Source organism: Pteropus vampyrus, unplaced genomic scaffold, assembly GCF_000151845.1.
Source record: "Pteropus vampyrus isolate Shadow unplaced genomic scaffold, Pvam_2.0 Scaffold98, whole genome shotgun sequence".
Classification (NCBI taxonomy): Eukaryota; Metazoa; Chordata; class Mammalia; order Chiroptera; family Pteropodidae; genus Pteropus; species Pteropus vampyrus.
The window spans coordinates 1549109-1565663 of record NW_011888879.1 but is presented as its reverse complement, the minus strand read 5'-3'; the positions used below and the strand labels follow the sequence as shown (position 1 = coordinate 1565663).

The following is a 16555-nucleotide window of genomic DNA, read 5'->3' as shown; positions in this document are numbered from 1 at the left end:
TACATATCTTCACCCACAATCAGAACTAGAAAGCTAAGAGTCACTGCTCAGAGTTTCAGAAGCTAAGGATAGTCCTGTGACCAGTTCTGGCCAATGAGATATAATAAGGACTATCTCTAGATAGTTAGCTTTACTTTTCTTGAACTTCCCAATCTTTTCTTCCTCTTCTTTTCTCATTTCACAAAGCCTAAAAATGTGTCGTCCAGCAGGAATTCCCAGATCCAAAAGAAACAAAATAAACAGGTAACTTTCATTAAAATTGTCCAAAGTCTATGATCTGATTTCTATATCCATCCCTAGACTGAATTTTTTAGCTCTTGGTATGTGTTAATTTACATGACTGTCTTTCACAATTTCTATAAAGCAATAGTCTTCTTGCTCAATAAATCTGCCTTTTTCTATAAGCATATATTCTTTGCTGCCTAGAAACAATTGTAACTAAGAACAGCGAAGGGCTAAATACTGTATCAATCTGACTTGGCCTTTGAGCCTAAAGATCTCCATTAGGTCATAAGCAGAAGCCAAATATATCATCTTGGCCTAGATTGCAGAGTAATGAAAAATTAAGCAACAAAAGTCAATCAGTAGGAATTCTATTTTTACTACAAACTCTTCTATTACTATTTCTATTAAATACTATATGTCATAAGTTTGTATTATAATATCTTTCAAAAGATCAACTTCAGTATATTAAAATAGGTCATAAAAAATAAATTCCTTTTGTAGCTCCACTAGCCTCAGGAAAATAACAAATCCCATTACTCATATACCTTGCTGGCTACATGTTCTAAGAAATTATATTTACATAAATGAGTAGATTTTTAGTTGAAGGAAAAAAATACATTTATAGCACAATCACCTAGCTTTTTTCTAGAAAGCTAAATGCAATAGGAAAATTGTGGTTGTTAAAGACAGTGATATCAACCAACAACTTGCAGATGCAGTTCAAAATAAATTTTAAAATTATTATTAAAAATGATAACTCAGAATAAAAGTATGTCAAGAAACTTAAAACACTGATCGAATGATCTCTGATAATAAAATCCGTACTAGCCCACTCTAAAATTCTATAGTGACTATTTTTGTTCTATCTGTAAACAAATTAGTATAATTATAACATTTAATATGGACTTACAGTGGTTTGTCTCACAAAAAGAAGTCTATCACTGAAAAACACCTCAAAAAGTGAAAGTAACTACTAGAGTTTCGTTATAATTAAAATTTTATTAATGTATTTCAGTTATGATGGAGTGCATCAGATGAACTTTAAATCCTTTGCATCAATTTTTTAAATCTATGAATCAAAAATCTAATTCATTTCTACACTACAAATAGAAGGCATGCCATAGACAGTTATTAAGCCCCTGTCTACTTATTTTAGTGAATAATAAAATCCAAAAGTAAACAACTTTTTGTTTAAAAAATCTTTACTACAAATTAAAAGACAAAGATATTTAATAAAGTACAAAATATTTCAGAAAGACCACCAACCTTGAAAAAATCTTCAAGTTGTTTACTGTTATAAAGAGCAGGAATGTTGGCAGAAAACTGCAGCAGATCTTCAGCACACTGTCTCCTCTCTTCAATAACAGTTTCATCAAATCGTCCTAGAATTAAATAAGAATCAACTCTGTAAGTAGAGAAGAATCAAACATGGATTTATAATAGTTTATGTTCACAGAGTAAAGAGCAGCAGCAGGCCTATCACAACACTGCCTATTTACTCTAATTATGCGATCTTCTCAAATCAAATCTTGTCTCCACAACTGGAATCAGCAGCACCCTCACCAGAAAAGAAAATCATGTTTCAAATAAAACAAGAAGCAAAGGTGTCAACTGATAAATTAATGCTGCCAACATAATCTGAGGCCTGTCAATGTAAGAAACTTACCATTTTAAAAACTGGTGATTTGAAACTGAAGTTGAAAAGAATTATATAAAGAACTCTGATGGTTTTCTATAGTAATTTAATACTGTAATTACTCATATAATTTCCCCTTTCACACTTTTTTTGATTTATAAAGGAACTGAAGAGAAAAAATTATGAGAACATCTGTATATCAATGGGTTCAAAAGCAAAAAGCTTTTAAGCCGAATTCCATGTGTAATGCTGTCAGCAGCACATATGACAGTGTGCTTGCGAGAAAAAAGAGAACACACATGGCACAAGTGAGCTCTGGTTTACCAGGTGATTGAAAGGTGCTTTTCACAGAATTTTTTAAATAACATATACAATTTGAATGCTGACAAGACATTTTCAAATATGATCATTCTTTACTACTCTCATATCAGATTACCCATTGGCATCTGACACATGCCATGTAATATACTGAATACAATATAGATTTTTAAAAAACACAAACTCAAAATAGTATCATCACATATTTAAATAGTTTCAGTGGCTTGCAAAATGTTAAGAGAAAACTAAGAAACAAAAAGATTCCTAGGTATATTACCCAAAGCAAGAATTTGAAACTGAACCACTAAATATCTCAAGCTCAGTGTGTTGCATTCTTACGATGAAGTGTCTATCTCATGATAACTAGACTCGTGTTCAAATAGTAGCTCCATCATTCACTAGCTATAAAATCTTAGGCAGATTATTTCTTAATTTATAAAATGGAAAAGATGAACAATGTACTTAAGGCTCCCAGTTCCATGCCAGGCACACACTAGGTACTTAATAAATCAATCATGGTGTCTTTGAATCTTCAAGTACCATCATACAGTGTCTAGCATACAGAACATGCTAATAAACTTTTGTTGACTTTATGAGTAAATAATGAAAACTTAGAAAATTTTTCTAACCAAAAAAACTGTCTTAGTGGAACATTCTATCCTAGAAGATAGTAATCTTTCACTAATAAATTGTAACAATGGGTCCATAAAGAGCCCCCTACGCTTAATGGAGATAACAGTCCTACAAAATTCCATGCATATGTCCACAGGCACAATTTTCTAGGAAAAGAGTGTATAACTTTTGTCAGCATCCCCAAAGAACTCAAGTCCCCGTACAGGTTAGCAAGGACACGGAAGTCTATTAGATCCAGGATACTACTGCCAACTGCCATCTCAATCTGTTCTCAACATATTCCTAGAAGTAAAAGATTCCCTAATTTCTAAGATAACAGGCAGCCCAGGGGGGAAATCTCTTTAAGAGACAGCCAGTATATACCTTCTCCCTTCTCCCTTTCCTTCTTTCTCCTTTTCCTTTTCCAAAAAGTACTATGAAGTAGAAGCTAAAAAATGACAGAGCAACAAGGCAGGATCTTTCATTCCTGACTTTTCATTCCTGTGGAGCTGCCCTGCCGATGCTACCTCCAGATCTTATATCATGAGTATAAAACCAACATCTGTCTGATTTTAAGCTTTTTCACAAGTAACCAAACCTAACAGAATCCATTATATCTGTTTTTCCATTAGCTCTCAGTTCATATGCAACAATCCAATTAAACCCAGTATCCCAATGACAAAGGCACATCTAAAATGACACTGCTGGCTTTTCTATCAATAATATTATCTGGAAACAAACTTCCGAGAGCCCCAACACATACAGCAAATTCTCTGGCCTGAAAACAATCTAAATTACTCAATCCTGGGGAAAATATACTAGCCAAAAAGATTAAAATGGCAGCTAAATGTCCATTATTCCTTCTTTTTCCTAAGTAAGAAATTAAGTATGCACTGGTGCTTGTGATTATCATCCAAACATATTTATACTTTAAACAAAAGAGTAAATTCCAGGGCCTATGAATTAATATTAGTAATTTTGTGGGCATCTATAATCCTAGAACAGAAACCCAGAAAATGCGCACATTATACACTATGTTTCAACCCAGAAGACCACATAGTATTGTCTTTAAATGCATAACTATTTATTGAGAACTTTTAATAAAAAGCTTCCTCATATTTGATGATACCCTTAAAAAATCTTACTTACTAGCTGAAACAAATATATACAAATTTGAGAGCTTTAATCCTATAGTGATCAATGACTCAGCCCACCTTCCTGGTAAGTTAAGACTAAAATGCTTAAGCAAGATGTGTATTACAAGAAGTGTATTAACTCCTAAACAGAATACATATGTCAAAAGCATGCCTTTGTAGTACTCCTATTGATCTTTGCATTTCCATTCCACTAAACTTAGATAAGCAGAGATGAATTAAAACATCTTTCAGAGTGGAGCACAACCAAAAATAAAGGCTTATGCATTAAAAGGTTCAATTACACTGAATCCAATCATCAAAACAAATGTGATGAAAGAACATTCTCATTTCTTTGTTCCTAAGATTTCAGAATAAAAAAAAATAGTACTGGTTAACGTAAACAAAAAAAAAAGTAGTTGGGTTTTAATGCAATAACTACTGGCCCTAATATATATAACAAAACAATCTAATTTTAAAGGTAAATTAAAAAGTAGCAATATTCAACAATCATCCTAATGGTAGATAACACCCTATTCTTTAGTTGTTAATCCTTTAATATCATCAAAACTTTCATTTGAAAGGCAGAAACAATGGGATATCATAATCAAGTGCTTCTCTTATCACTGTTTAAATTTCCAGTCACAGGGTCATTGTTTATATAACTTACAATAGAAAGTGCAAAACAATTTTTCCTGAGAAAGTCTAATGTGCAATATTATATATTATGTATATTATTTGTGTGTGTATGTATTATATACAAGCCATTCCACCGCTTCTAATTACACAATAATGGTTTGTTTATTAAAAGCTAGAGGAAGGAGGAATAAATTCAAACATTCTAACAAAGCTCGTAAATCATCGGAAATAAGTCTCTTTCTTTGATTTATAAGCTGACTTTAGGATCTTCTCTGTTTTTATTATTATTACTCCTAGAAAACAGAGCTTATAACTTTTTAAAATGCAAATGTCGATGATCAAAAATTGGTTATATGCAACTAAAAGTTATCCTTAACCAGTATGAAACTAGCCAGGAAAGCTTGATGGTGATTCTTAACTACATCAAAAATTCAGTCACAGAGTAAAATAAAGAGGCCAAAGTTCTCACCTGTGAATTCCCTCTAGTCAACAGTACCAAGAACACACCTCTAGTTAAATAAGCGGGATGTATTACACCTTTAACTAGGGAGAATATACACTATTGGGAACACTGGGGCATTTCACTAAGAAGGTGTTAGAAAGGACTTAAAGGATTTGGGCTTGTGTTGGGTGCTTTCGAGAAAGGCTCAAAGAAGTGGAGCTTTGCTTGGTTTGGATGCTGTCAGGAAGTGTAGGTATTCTATGAGTATGAATTCTAATTCTAGGATTTAAAAATATCTTCCTATGAGGCAAGAAGAATGAAGAGAGGCTATGGCTGTCATTTATGAAGAAGCTGCGTCACTCATGGTAACCAGAATGCTTAATCATTTTTGTGACTTGAACAACATTCATGTTTTTGTCTGTGTTTAGACATGATCATGGAGTAATCTTGTTTTTGTCTTAATCCAAAGACACACAGTGGCCTTGTCTAATGTGTATGTTCTGTGAAACTGTTTAGGTTTAACAGAATAACACAGCCTAGCTGTGAATGCCAGGTCAGCTCTAAGAAACCCAGAGGTCGAATGGATAGGTAGTGCCAGGCCAGTTCTTTCTTAGCTATCAAGAGCTGCTAGCTCCTTTCTCACAGGAAATCTAGTACGATGAGAGATCTAACGAAAAAGAAAAAGAAAAAAAAAAAATCTGATCATAAGAAAACAATCAGATCTAGAGTGTGAAACCTACAAAACTGACTTATACTCTTTACAATGTCAATGTCATAAAAGAAAAAAATGCATGAGAAATGCTTTACATTAAAGAAACAAACCTAGGGCCTGATTCTGGATCCAAAAAAAACTAAAAAGAATATTTTTAGGACAACTGGGGCAATCTGAATATGGACTACATAATTGATCATTTTATTGTATCAACATTAAATTTCTTCAGTGTGATACGGTATTGTGGTTATAGGGAAAATATGGGAAAAAGGGGGTGAAATGTCACAATATCTGTAACTTATTCTCAAATGGTTCAAGAAAAAAATTAGACACACACAGAGTTACAGACAAATGTGGTAAATCGTGAATCAGTAAACTTGGGCAACCGTTATGTAAGTGTTCACCATACTATTCTTGTGAGGTTTTTTCCTATAAATTGGATAATTCTGCAAATTTAAAAAAATTGGAGAAAAATAAGTTAGGTGCTATATTGGTGAGATATAGAACTGAAGGAAACAACTAACTCAGCCTAAAGGAAACACAGAAAACTTCCTAGGAGACATCTAAAAAAAATCTGTGAGAGGCTAACCAGAAATCTCACAGAGGAGCAGTGCAACACTAAAGAAGGAAACACAAAGGTGTATGGTAAACTGAGCAACAGATGATAGCTTACAATAGATGATGACATGCGTGGAGCACTAAACATACTACAGATTAAATCCTCAGAACAGGACGGTATTATTCCTATCTTACCAATAAGAAAAAGGACTCATATTAATTTGTACAAGATCACACCACTGGTAAATAGTAGATAGAAGATTTGGGCCTAAATCCATCTAATTACTAAAGTCATGTTCTTTTTACTGTAACACTTTTTACTGTAACTACATATCTGATGATTCAGCAAATTACAAAAGGACTCTCTTTTGCTGCTGAGGCTAACGTACTAAAAATGTGAGAGTAGCTAAAAAAACAGATGACTAACCAACAATTCCCCTGACACAACCACAGCTGCTGCCTGCAGGGTTCACTGCAGTTATCAAGTATTACAAATGGACTGTACCATTTACTGAGAGTGATAAATTGCTTACTTATTAAGATTAATAAAAAACTTTCACTCTTTAATATATAAGGATGTGAAGAAAAGTTGGAGATAATCCATTAGCAACAGACAATAATAGCTAAGAACCAATTTAGAAGCAATTCCCTTTCATCCAGTGACAAGCTTATTGTTTATGAAGCCAGGCTGTTTATCTTCCAACACTCAATTTAAAGATATATGTGCACAGCTAAATTCCACAGTGCAGAAGGTTTAAGGTAAAAGGTAAAAATATCCCACCTCCCACGCCCTCAGAGATTTCACGCATTATACAAATGTGTGTGGGTACGTCTTCACACAAATCTATTTTAAACATAGATGGGATCTTACTAAACATAGTGCTATCCAATATTTGTTTCCTGTTTCTGAAAAATATATCTTGGATATCTTTCCATGCCGGTAGATCTCAAAAAGCTGAAGAAGTCTATTAATCGGCCAAATTATGGTGCATCCATACTATCACATATTGAGAAATTTCGGTTTAAGTTTTCTTCTATTGAAAATGCTGCAAGGAACACCCAGGTGTATGTACATATGTGTGTGTACATATTTGTGTGGCTGTGTATGTATGTGTGCTCTCACATGTGGTCCACAGACTGCTGAGGGTCCCCTAAGGGCCTTTCAAGATATCAACAAGGTCAAAATCATTTTCATAATCCTAAAACAGTAGTTGCATTGTTCACCACATTGACATTTGCACTGATAATCTAAAAGCAACGGGAGTAAAACGGCTGACCTTAGCATGAATCAAGACTAAACTATACTTATTAGTAATCGTCATATTCCTTACTGCCACTCATTTGCATTAAAGTTTTAAATGCCACTTTCAGTTAAGAATGTCCTTGATGAAACAGAAAATTTATTAATTTTGTTTATTAAATCTCAACGCTTGAGATCATTTCTTTTTAAAAATATGCAGAAAAAAACAAATATTCAGACTTGGATAGCTGGCAGATATTTTCTCAAAAATAAAGTAAATCTGACACTTCAAGGAAAACTACCAATAGCATTGGTTTCAGTGATGAAATTCAAACTGTCAAGTCACCATGAACTTAAGAGCTCCCCAATACTTAAAAAATTTCCTTTAGAGATCTGTAATATTAACTATTTTTTGATACTGTATAATGAAATGGGTCAACATTTCCAAGAAACATATATATTTTAAAAATCAAAAAAATTCCAAACTATAATAATTCAACATCATCTTTCCTTATGATCCAACAGTTTTTTTCATTTGTTTGATTGGCTGGAGTTGGGAGTTGTCGCGTTGCTGTTTCATGGAAGGGAAAAAGAAATGCATTCTGAGTTAGTGAAACTACCAAGAACATGAAAAACAACTTCAGGTGCTTGTTGCATGACAGGAATTATCTTAATAAAGGGGCTTCTGACTTTATTTATAGCACAGTATTTCGGGGATTAGCATATATGCATAACTGGTTAATCGTGAATTTTAAAATCACAAATTCAAAATAATTACATACCAAACACTTTTCCTTTGGCAAATGGAGGAAACAATTCTGAATGTCGGAATAAGTTTTTGTGAATTTGCCATAGTTCTTTGTGTAGTTTCTTAAAGTCGCTGTATCTCTTCCATACGATTATCTGAAGAGAGAAGAAAATTAAATGTGCATCTCACAGTGAAACTATTTAGGTTCGGATAGCTGAACAACATATAATCTTTTCATTTAAGTGCTCAAAATTGCCAAGCAAAGGTAAACAAATATTGCTTCTAACCAATGTGGTAACTGTCTGAAATTAATAATATTTGCTTTAAAAATATAAAACAGTTATTCTTCCTCCAAATATTCCATTTTGGTCTTTAAACAAGTACTGTTTTCTTCATACTAGAAAAATATTCACTCTAATACAAAGAAGGTCTATACTACATAAAACGTTACTTAACCTCTTCGAAAGCCAATTACTATTGGCCTAGAAATGAGCTGGATGTCAAAATACATATGCTATTGCAAAAACAGCATGTTCATAAACAAAAAATAATCTAGACCATTTTTCAAAATGAAGTACATACTCAACATTTGCCTAAAAGGATAAAGTAAATAACAATGAAGAAGAAATGGCCTTATAGCAACTAATTAACATAAACTTTATTACATAAATCTCAATTTAAAGTAGTAATAAGATTTCTGGAGGTAAGGTGACTCTTGATCATAAAACCATTAAAAGTAGTATATTTTAAAAAACAAATTAAAAGTTTACCTTCATTAGTATGAATTACCATTTAAACACACTGAGATTAAACTAGAAAAAAATCTTTATAAAGAAAAAGGATGTGACACATGGCCTTGATATCACTGATTCATCGTCCTTCAGTCTCCACTAAAGAGAATAAAAGTGAGTTTTAAATTCTGTCACCTGGTATACTGACTGGGGCCTTTGCTTCTAAAAAACTCGCTTATCTCAGTTCTAACAAACTCACTATGAGAGTGCAATGTTAATAAGCAAAGCTCAAGCCAAGCAGGTTGCCACATGTGATTTAGGCTCAACAACAAAAATAGTCATCAAAACAAATATTTTCATGGCCCTCCTTTGTGCTAGGCACTGCGTTGGCACAAAGGATGAAGAAATGAGAAACATAATTCCTGCCTTTGAAGAGTTCCCAGTCCAGTCAGAAAGAATAAGCCAACACGATAACTACATCCCAAGACAGCGGCATGGTAAATGCTAGAAGGGCAGCCTATGGATGTTAAAGAAAAAGCACCTAAACCAGCCTTGGGGTCTAAGAAGACTTTACAGAAAGTTTTATCTTAGGTGAGTAGCCCGAAGGGAAATAGTGATTAGAACAACAAAAATAGAGAGAGAAGGGGTTGTTGATGAAGTTTTTAATAGGAGAGCAAGATGCCAAATAAATAATTACTAGAATTATGGCTTTTGCAACTGGATAAATGATGATGCTATTCCCTAAGATGAAAAGCCAAGGGAGAAGGAGCTGTTCTGAGATAAGAACAAAGTTCGATTTTAGACATATTTGCTTTAGTGTTTGTGAGGCATCTAACTGGAAATGTCCAATAGGAAAGATGGGTTTGGGGTTCAAGAGCAAGAACCAAGCAAGATGTATTAATGTCAGAGTCATCAGCAGAGAGGTGGTAATCAATCACTCAGGAAAGGTTTCTCAGTATTTGATGAGGAGCCTAACAACAGAATGATGGGAAACCATAACATGGAGGGGCCAGCCAGAGGTAAGGAAGAGAAAATCAAGGGCAGAGTAAGTGTTAAGCAGCTTGGCTGTGCCATGAGACAGGCCACCTGGACAGAAGAGATTGTATTTTTAAATGACGTAAATGAAACAAGTGCTGATAGCAAAACACCAGTAATTCCAGTAAAAGACAAAGAGAAATTGAGAGCCAAACCAAACACTTGAAAAGTACAAGTCCTCAGCATAGTAAAATTATAGTGATTTTAATTTTCATATTTTGTACTTCTTTATAGTTCCTAATTTTAATTCATGAATGTAATTCTGTCATGGGGGAAAAAATGTTAGTTTTGTATTTTTAAAATAGATCAAATTATAGTAGCACTACATTACCAAGGGCTTAAAGGGAAACTAGGTGATAGACTTATGCCATCTTTAAAGCCATTATGAACTAGACATAAGAGCTATTCAAAGGACTGTAGCTCATGGAAACAAAGAACTCTGCAGATAAAATTTATATTCTAGTTGGGGTCATTTTAAAATAAAGGCAGAGGAACTTAAAGGGCAAAAGTTAACAATGTAATTGCAATAATGATAGTAACACCATAGTACATAAACCAGTGGATAGTTTGTCAGGTAAGAATGAGAACTCCCCAACCCAATGTGAGTACCTGTGTTTAACCGTGCTCTAATTTATTCACTCACATATTCCTTATTCTCAGCTCTAGAAATACAGAACTGAAATATCTGAGAGCAAATATAAACCCTCAAGAAATATGGGAAACCAAAGCATTACAAAATGTCACTATCCACTGCCTCCTTTCTTCTTACTCCTTCTAAGCTTGAACATTTCTAGAAATCTTCAAAATGGAAAAGTGAACAGAAGCAAACATCCTTTACATCAGCAATTATTCATGTTTACAATTGGACTACACAAAGTACCAAAAGATACATGCAAAAATCATTTTCTCTAATAATCAATTTTTTCCTATTGCTATTGCTCTATTGAACCAACTCTACAGAAATTTCTTATTCATTAAAGTTATCTGAATAAAATTCCTCAATTAAATATTAATTTAGTGACAATCATAGACTACAAATTTAATAAGTGCTTCGTTTTCATTAAAAACATTCCCTTAAGTATTTACATTAAAAAAAAAATTTTTCTTTTAAGATAATTTTATTTAATGATACCAAAAACCTTTAGATCTCTTGTATTTCATAAAACCACTCCATTGTCTTTTTTACTCTCCTATAGTACTTAAATCTTGCTTGATCGTCTTTTTTGCAACAAACATCATACCATACTATTTGCTTACGGATTTCCTTTCCCCCTTTCAAGAGCCTTTGACACATTTCTGATGCCAATGAGGTTTACTACCTATGGAGAAACAATACTTTGACAGATTCGCTCATGCTGCTCTTAATAAATAAAAATTTAGAGGAATTTTTAAAAGATAAAAAAAGGTACCTGGATAATTTTAAATTATTTACTCCATGTGAGTATTTCAACATTCTTAGGAAGAAAACACTGCTGTCTGGTAGCATGTGCCAAGGCATATGAAGAAAAGAAAACAGCAACATTTTATAAGGAATACCTATTATTGGCCCTATATTTGGTTAGACTAACTGTGCATCTACTAATCCTCAACAGCCCTTGTGAAGCCTGACTACATTCTAAAACAATAACTAAATGTATCAGAGAACAGAAAGAGAAAGTGAAAGAAAATGGAAACAAATTCTAGGGAGTGAATTCCTCTCCTAAATGAGAATTCCAATGTTTAAGGAAATATATGTAAAAATGAAAAGTGCTATTATAATTTCAAGGTTATTCTATATTTTAAGAAGCTAGTTAACAGAAGACATTATTTTTCAATTTTATAGCATTTCTAACAAAGGACCATGCAATCATCTAACTAAAGGACACTTACAAGAGTTTTCTGATGAATGGTTCACCAACAGTTGTTATTATAAAAGAGATTTCCCCAAAAAATGATTAAGGAAATGGCAGAAAGTATGTTCATGGGTAGGTTGATTCAGGATTCTCCCTGGAAAAGGGGAACATCAAGCTACAAACTACAGCACAGCAATCAATGTATTCAAAAGAAATACAACCCATTTTCAATTTTAACAGAGTTGTAAATTTGCAAAAGCAGAATAGCCTGGTATTGACTATGAATTCAACATTCTAAAGAGTTCTAAATTCTAAAGAATAGTTCACACTAATCAAGTTGACACTTAAGTAAAGAGAGTATTTTAATCAATGGTGCAAACAATTTCACCGCCATTCTAGGAGACAGAGATATATATATCCTTTCCTTCCAAAATAACAATATTACAATATTCTCATCAGAGCTATGGGGGATGGGGTGAGGGGAGTAAGACATCTTAAAACCCTAAGGAAAAATAATATGAAATCTTTTTAAAATATGCCTTTCATTGAACTGTTTTTAACCATAAGACAAAAACAAATTTCAGACCACGTATGGTAAGAAATGGTAATGTATAAAAGTTGAAATAAATAAACCTGATGTCACATATTCAAACCAACCAGTACCAAACAATCAACTTAAATATATAAATCAAGCCAGATTTGTCAATACGGAGTAGTAATGGGGCTTGTGGCTAAAAAGAAAGTACATACTCCGCTAAAGACATTAAAATTAAATTGGAAAAAAAAAAAAACATTGTTGCAGAATCAAGGCTGCTAATTTGCAATGCCTGTTTTAAACACTTTAGTAAGAAAAAAAAAAGTCCTCAACATATATCCTTCTAATCTTAGTGCAAATGAGATCAGGGTAATCACTTTGCAAGGTATATAAATGTCTAATCAGTATGTTGTACACCTGAAACTAATATGATATTGTATGTCAACAGTAATTGGAAAATAAATTAATTTTTTAAAAAATAAATAAGAAAATGAACAAATACTAAAATGACAGTAAATCAAAAAACATTAAAAGAAGCTCCTCAGTGAGGATTCCTAAAGGTATGTAATGAGCACAAAGTAATTACAAACAGAGAATTCCACAGTTTTAAGCAAAAACATAACAAGCTGGTATCATTAGAGAGGGGAAAACTCTGCAAAAGAACTTATTACAAAATTTTAAAAAGAAACATCTACACCCAAAGCAGTTTTCCAAGATGTCAACATGTCAACTCAATATAAAAATGGAAGTAGACAGAAACCCATTTATTATTATAATCTTTTAAATTAATATTACTTATCAAATACTTTGCATTTTTTATTAACGAGGCATCAAACAGGTAAATAAGGGCCCTTAACTAATACTGAAATCTTATTATGAGGGCCACTTATCAGAAAAAGTACCATGTTATTAACAGCATTATAAGTCCTGAAGTTATTTACATAACTTAACACTTACTAAAATTTAACACATACTTAATAGGTCTGAGTAACTTCTCAAATTCTTATTTAACACCTACTAAAACTTAACTAGTAATTAACAGGTCTGAAATAGGACACTTCAACTACTGTTTTGTGAGCTGAAAACATTATCCACACAAACATACAAATACAGACTGACGTACAAATAATTCATTTTAACAATAAAGTAGTTAACTAAATTTTTGTCAAATATATAAAATAAAACTCATATGGATAAACATGTTACCTCCTGGACATCCTCTGGATTTCTTCGTGAAACAACCTAAAACAAAACATACACAGAAATATCTAATTATCAAAATTTAAGATTTCACATTTGTATAATTACTTTCGACAGTATTTTTATTTTAAAAAAATCTATTTGCTTAAAGGAAAAGAAATAACCATATTATATCACTTACATGGAACTCAGCTATATAGTAACTTCACTATCTGAAACACACTAAAAAATTAAGCATAAAGGCAGAGCTGAAATAAAATCCACATTCTAAAGTTCCCATATCACAGCCACAAAAGAATGCCTCAGGCCTTCACACTTACGTGACATAATTCTACCAAACTTGTCTACTCCCCTTCCCAGCCTCCATATAAATTAGAAGCACAAAAAGCAGCTGCATCTGGATAAAGTATGCAAGGGACTGCTCCACATTATTTCTTCTAACTGGATATGAATCTACAATTAGCCCAATAAAAATTTCAGTAAAAAAAAAGCAGCCACAATGTTCAGACACATAAATATCTGTGAGAAGAAATCACTGAATACCTAATATATACCTATATTCTCTGAGCAAAGAGGAGAGAGGGTTCTTTCAGACTTCTCTAATTCCAAAAGCAAAAAAATCTAACACCAAAATAAATAAATAAACAAACAAACTAATTAATTAATTAATTAATTGACTGATTTTTAAAAATCTAACACCATTTAGAAAGATTTTCTCACATAACTTTTGAAAAAAAAGAAGGCTGGGTACTTAAATGGCATTGTACAGTAGGAAAATCTCACATTATATACAAAATATCATCTATATAAATGTAAAATTCATGAACATAATGCTACAATATGCATTTTGCAAAAAAAAAAAAAAAGATACATCAAACACATGGTTGCATACGGGTGAAAGAAAAATTCTTTGATAACTAGTGACAACAGCATGAACCAGGGATTACGATCAACTACTCCTGAGGTCTAAAACAAAAACAAAAAAAAACTACCATTTAAAGTCTGACATACCTGGGTTCAAATTACAGTTCTTCTACTGACAGGCTTGATCCCCTCTATAAAATGGGGATAATACTCCCTGCTTAACTTGGCTGTTGTGGACATCAAAAAAGAATACAGCACGAACTCCATGATTAAAAAGTTAGCTCCCTCACTCCCTTACTAGAGGATTTAACTATCTTGAAAGGTCTCACTTAAGAATTCCAGACAGGAAAGGTTTCCATTTTCTTGCCACTCTATTCTCCAACTAGATATATAAATTTGGTAAAATCTCTTACAATTTTCAATAATTTAGAACAGTGCTGTCCAACAGAATTTTCTCTGACAATGGAAAGAAATGTTCCTATCTGCACTGTCCATACGTGTGTGTGTGTGTGGCTACTGAGACAAAAACAGAATTTTTATTTTATTTCATTTAACTAAAAAGTCACATATGGCTAATAGCTACCGTATTAGAAAACACGGATTTAGAATAAAAGGCAAGAATAGGTAACTAACAACCATACAGTACTCAAATATTGGATTTTAGCTATTACTTTCAATTACCACACACCTCATCCCCATCGCACCACACACACACACACACACACACACACACACACACACACACACACACACACACACACACCTTTCTCAATTATAGTATTTCACATAATAAAATAATTTTGCCTTATAAATTTTTCTTGCATTTTTATAAAATAAGCTAATGAGAAGAAAGTCGGGGATATCAATTCACTAATAATCCACCCACCAAAAACAGTCAACATAGGATCACTGGCGAAAAGGTTTATTCAGGCAGGTGACATGACACTGAATGCTCGCTGCCCAGACCATGGTAGCAAACTGCATTCCAGAAGCAGTCAAGAACACAGTTTAATGATTTAAGACTTTTAATGTTTTCATGATACTAAGATACTTATGGTTATTACAGGAAATACAGAAAATAAAAGTTTAAGGAGTTTTAAACCACCTAGGTGAAGGTCTTTAATTTTAAGCTTACAAGAGGCACTTTTCTTCACCCTCAAATATTTCTCAAGTGAAGGGAAGAAAATTCACTTATGTAGAGTTCAGAAAATTAAATTGAGAGCTGTTTGCTGAGTATTAACTATCCCTTTCCCCAACAGCATAAACAAAGCTTAGTGAAAATCAAGTCTGGAAAGTTCAGGGCTATACTTTCCTGATTCTCCTTTCTTTTTCCCCTTTGGTTCTTCTGCTTCTCTTTTCTTGGTTCCTCTTCCTCCTTCTACCCCCCAGCACTCTGTGAGCACTCCAAGAATCAGTCCTAGACTTGTTTCTTAGCTTCTTTTTTATTATTGAGAGAAAGTCTCTACCTGTGCTAATACCGTTCAAGACACTGTGCTAGGCATGGGGGGAAAAAACCTTGTCTTAATACATTTACATTTGCAAAGCATTTTATATCAATGATTCATTTTATTCCTTCAACAACTTATGAATTGGGCAGGAGTGGTTATTATGAGTGTCCCTTTTACAGACAAGACCCAGAGATTTGTATAACGCCACAAGGCTATTCACCTTTAGATATGAAATTAGAACTGAGATTTTCTGACTCCTGATCTAATGCTCTTCACTGTACTCTGCCTCCCTCCATTTATCTGTGATATTTTCAACAATAATTAAGTTTATTTACTTCCACAAAACCTTGTCACCATTAGGTTTTATTTATTCTTTCAAACCCAAATATCAATAACTTTTAATACTATATTAGCAATTATTTCAAGAAGTAGTATCAATTCTAATAAAAAATACTTAAATTCACTCTGATATAGATTCCTGGCATTTAGTAATTTTTTTCTGGGTGAATTTCAGTATTTTGTCATAAAATTCAGCCAATAAATTCCACAAAAGTTGGAATTTAAAGCAGTGGTATCTTTCATTTAAAGTTTATAAATTTCTATAGCTCAGTAAGTACTACATATATATATATATGTATATATGAATT

General features: G+C 32.9%; 1 protein-coding gene across 17 annotated transcripts in view; it reads right to left on the bottom strand.

Moving 5' to 3' along the window:
* RPS6KC1 (ribosomal protein S6 kinase C1) overlaps positions 1 to 16555 on the bottom strand; it is a 230633-nt gene that overhangs the window by 201904 nt on the left and 12174 nt on the right. For 12 of the 17 annotated variants that reach the window (XM_023533210.1, XM_023533214.1, XM_023533221.1 and 9 more), the window contains exons 2-4: positions 13603 to 13638; positions 8298 to 8418; positions 1492 to 1607 (exon numbers count right to left, since the gene is read on the bottom strand). In XM_023533210.1, the coding sequence (XP_023388978.1) occupies positions 1492 to 1607; positions 8298 to 8418; positions 13603 to 13638 (273 nt within the window). Of the gene's footprint in view, positions 1 to 1491; positions 1608 to 8297; positions 8419 to 11898; positions 12016 to 13602; positions 13639 to 16555 lie in introns of all 17 variants that reach the window. The other 5 variants (XM_023533225.1, XM_023533222.1, XM_023533223.1 and 2 more) reach the window with 2 other exon arrangements.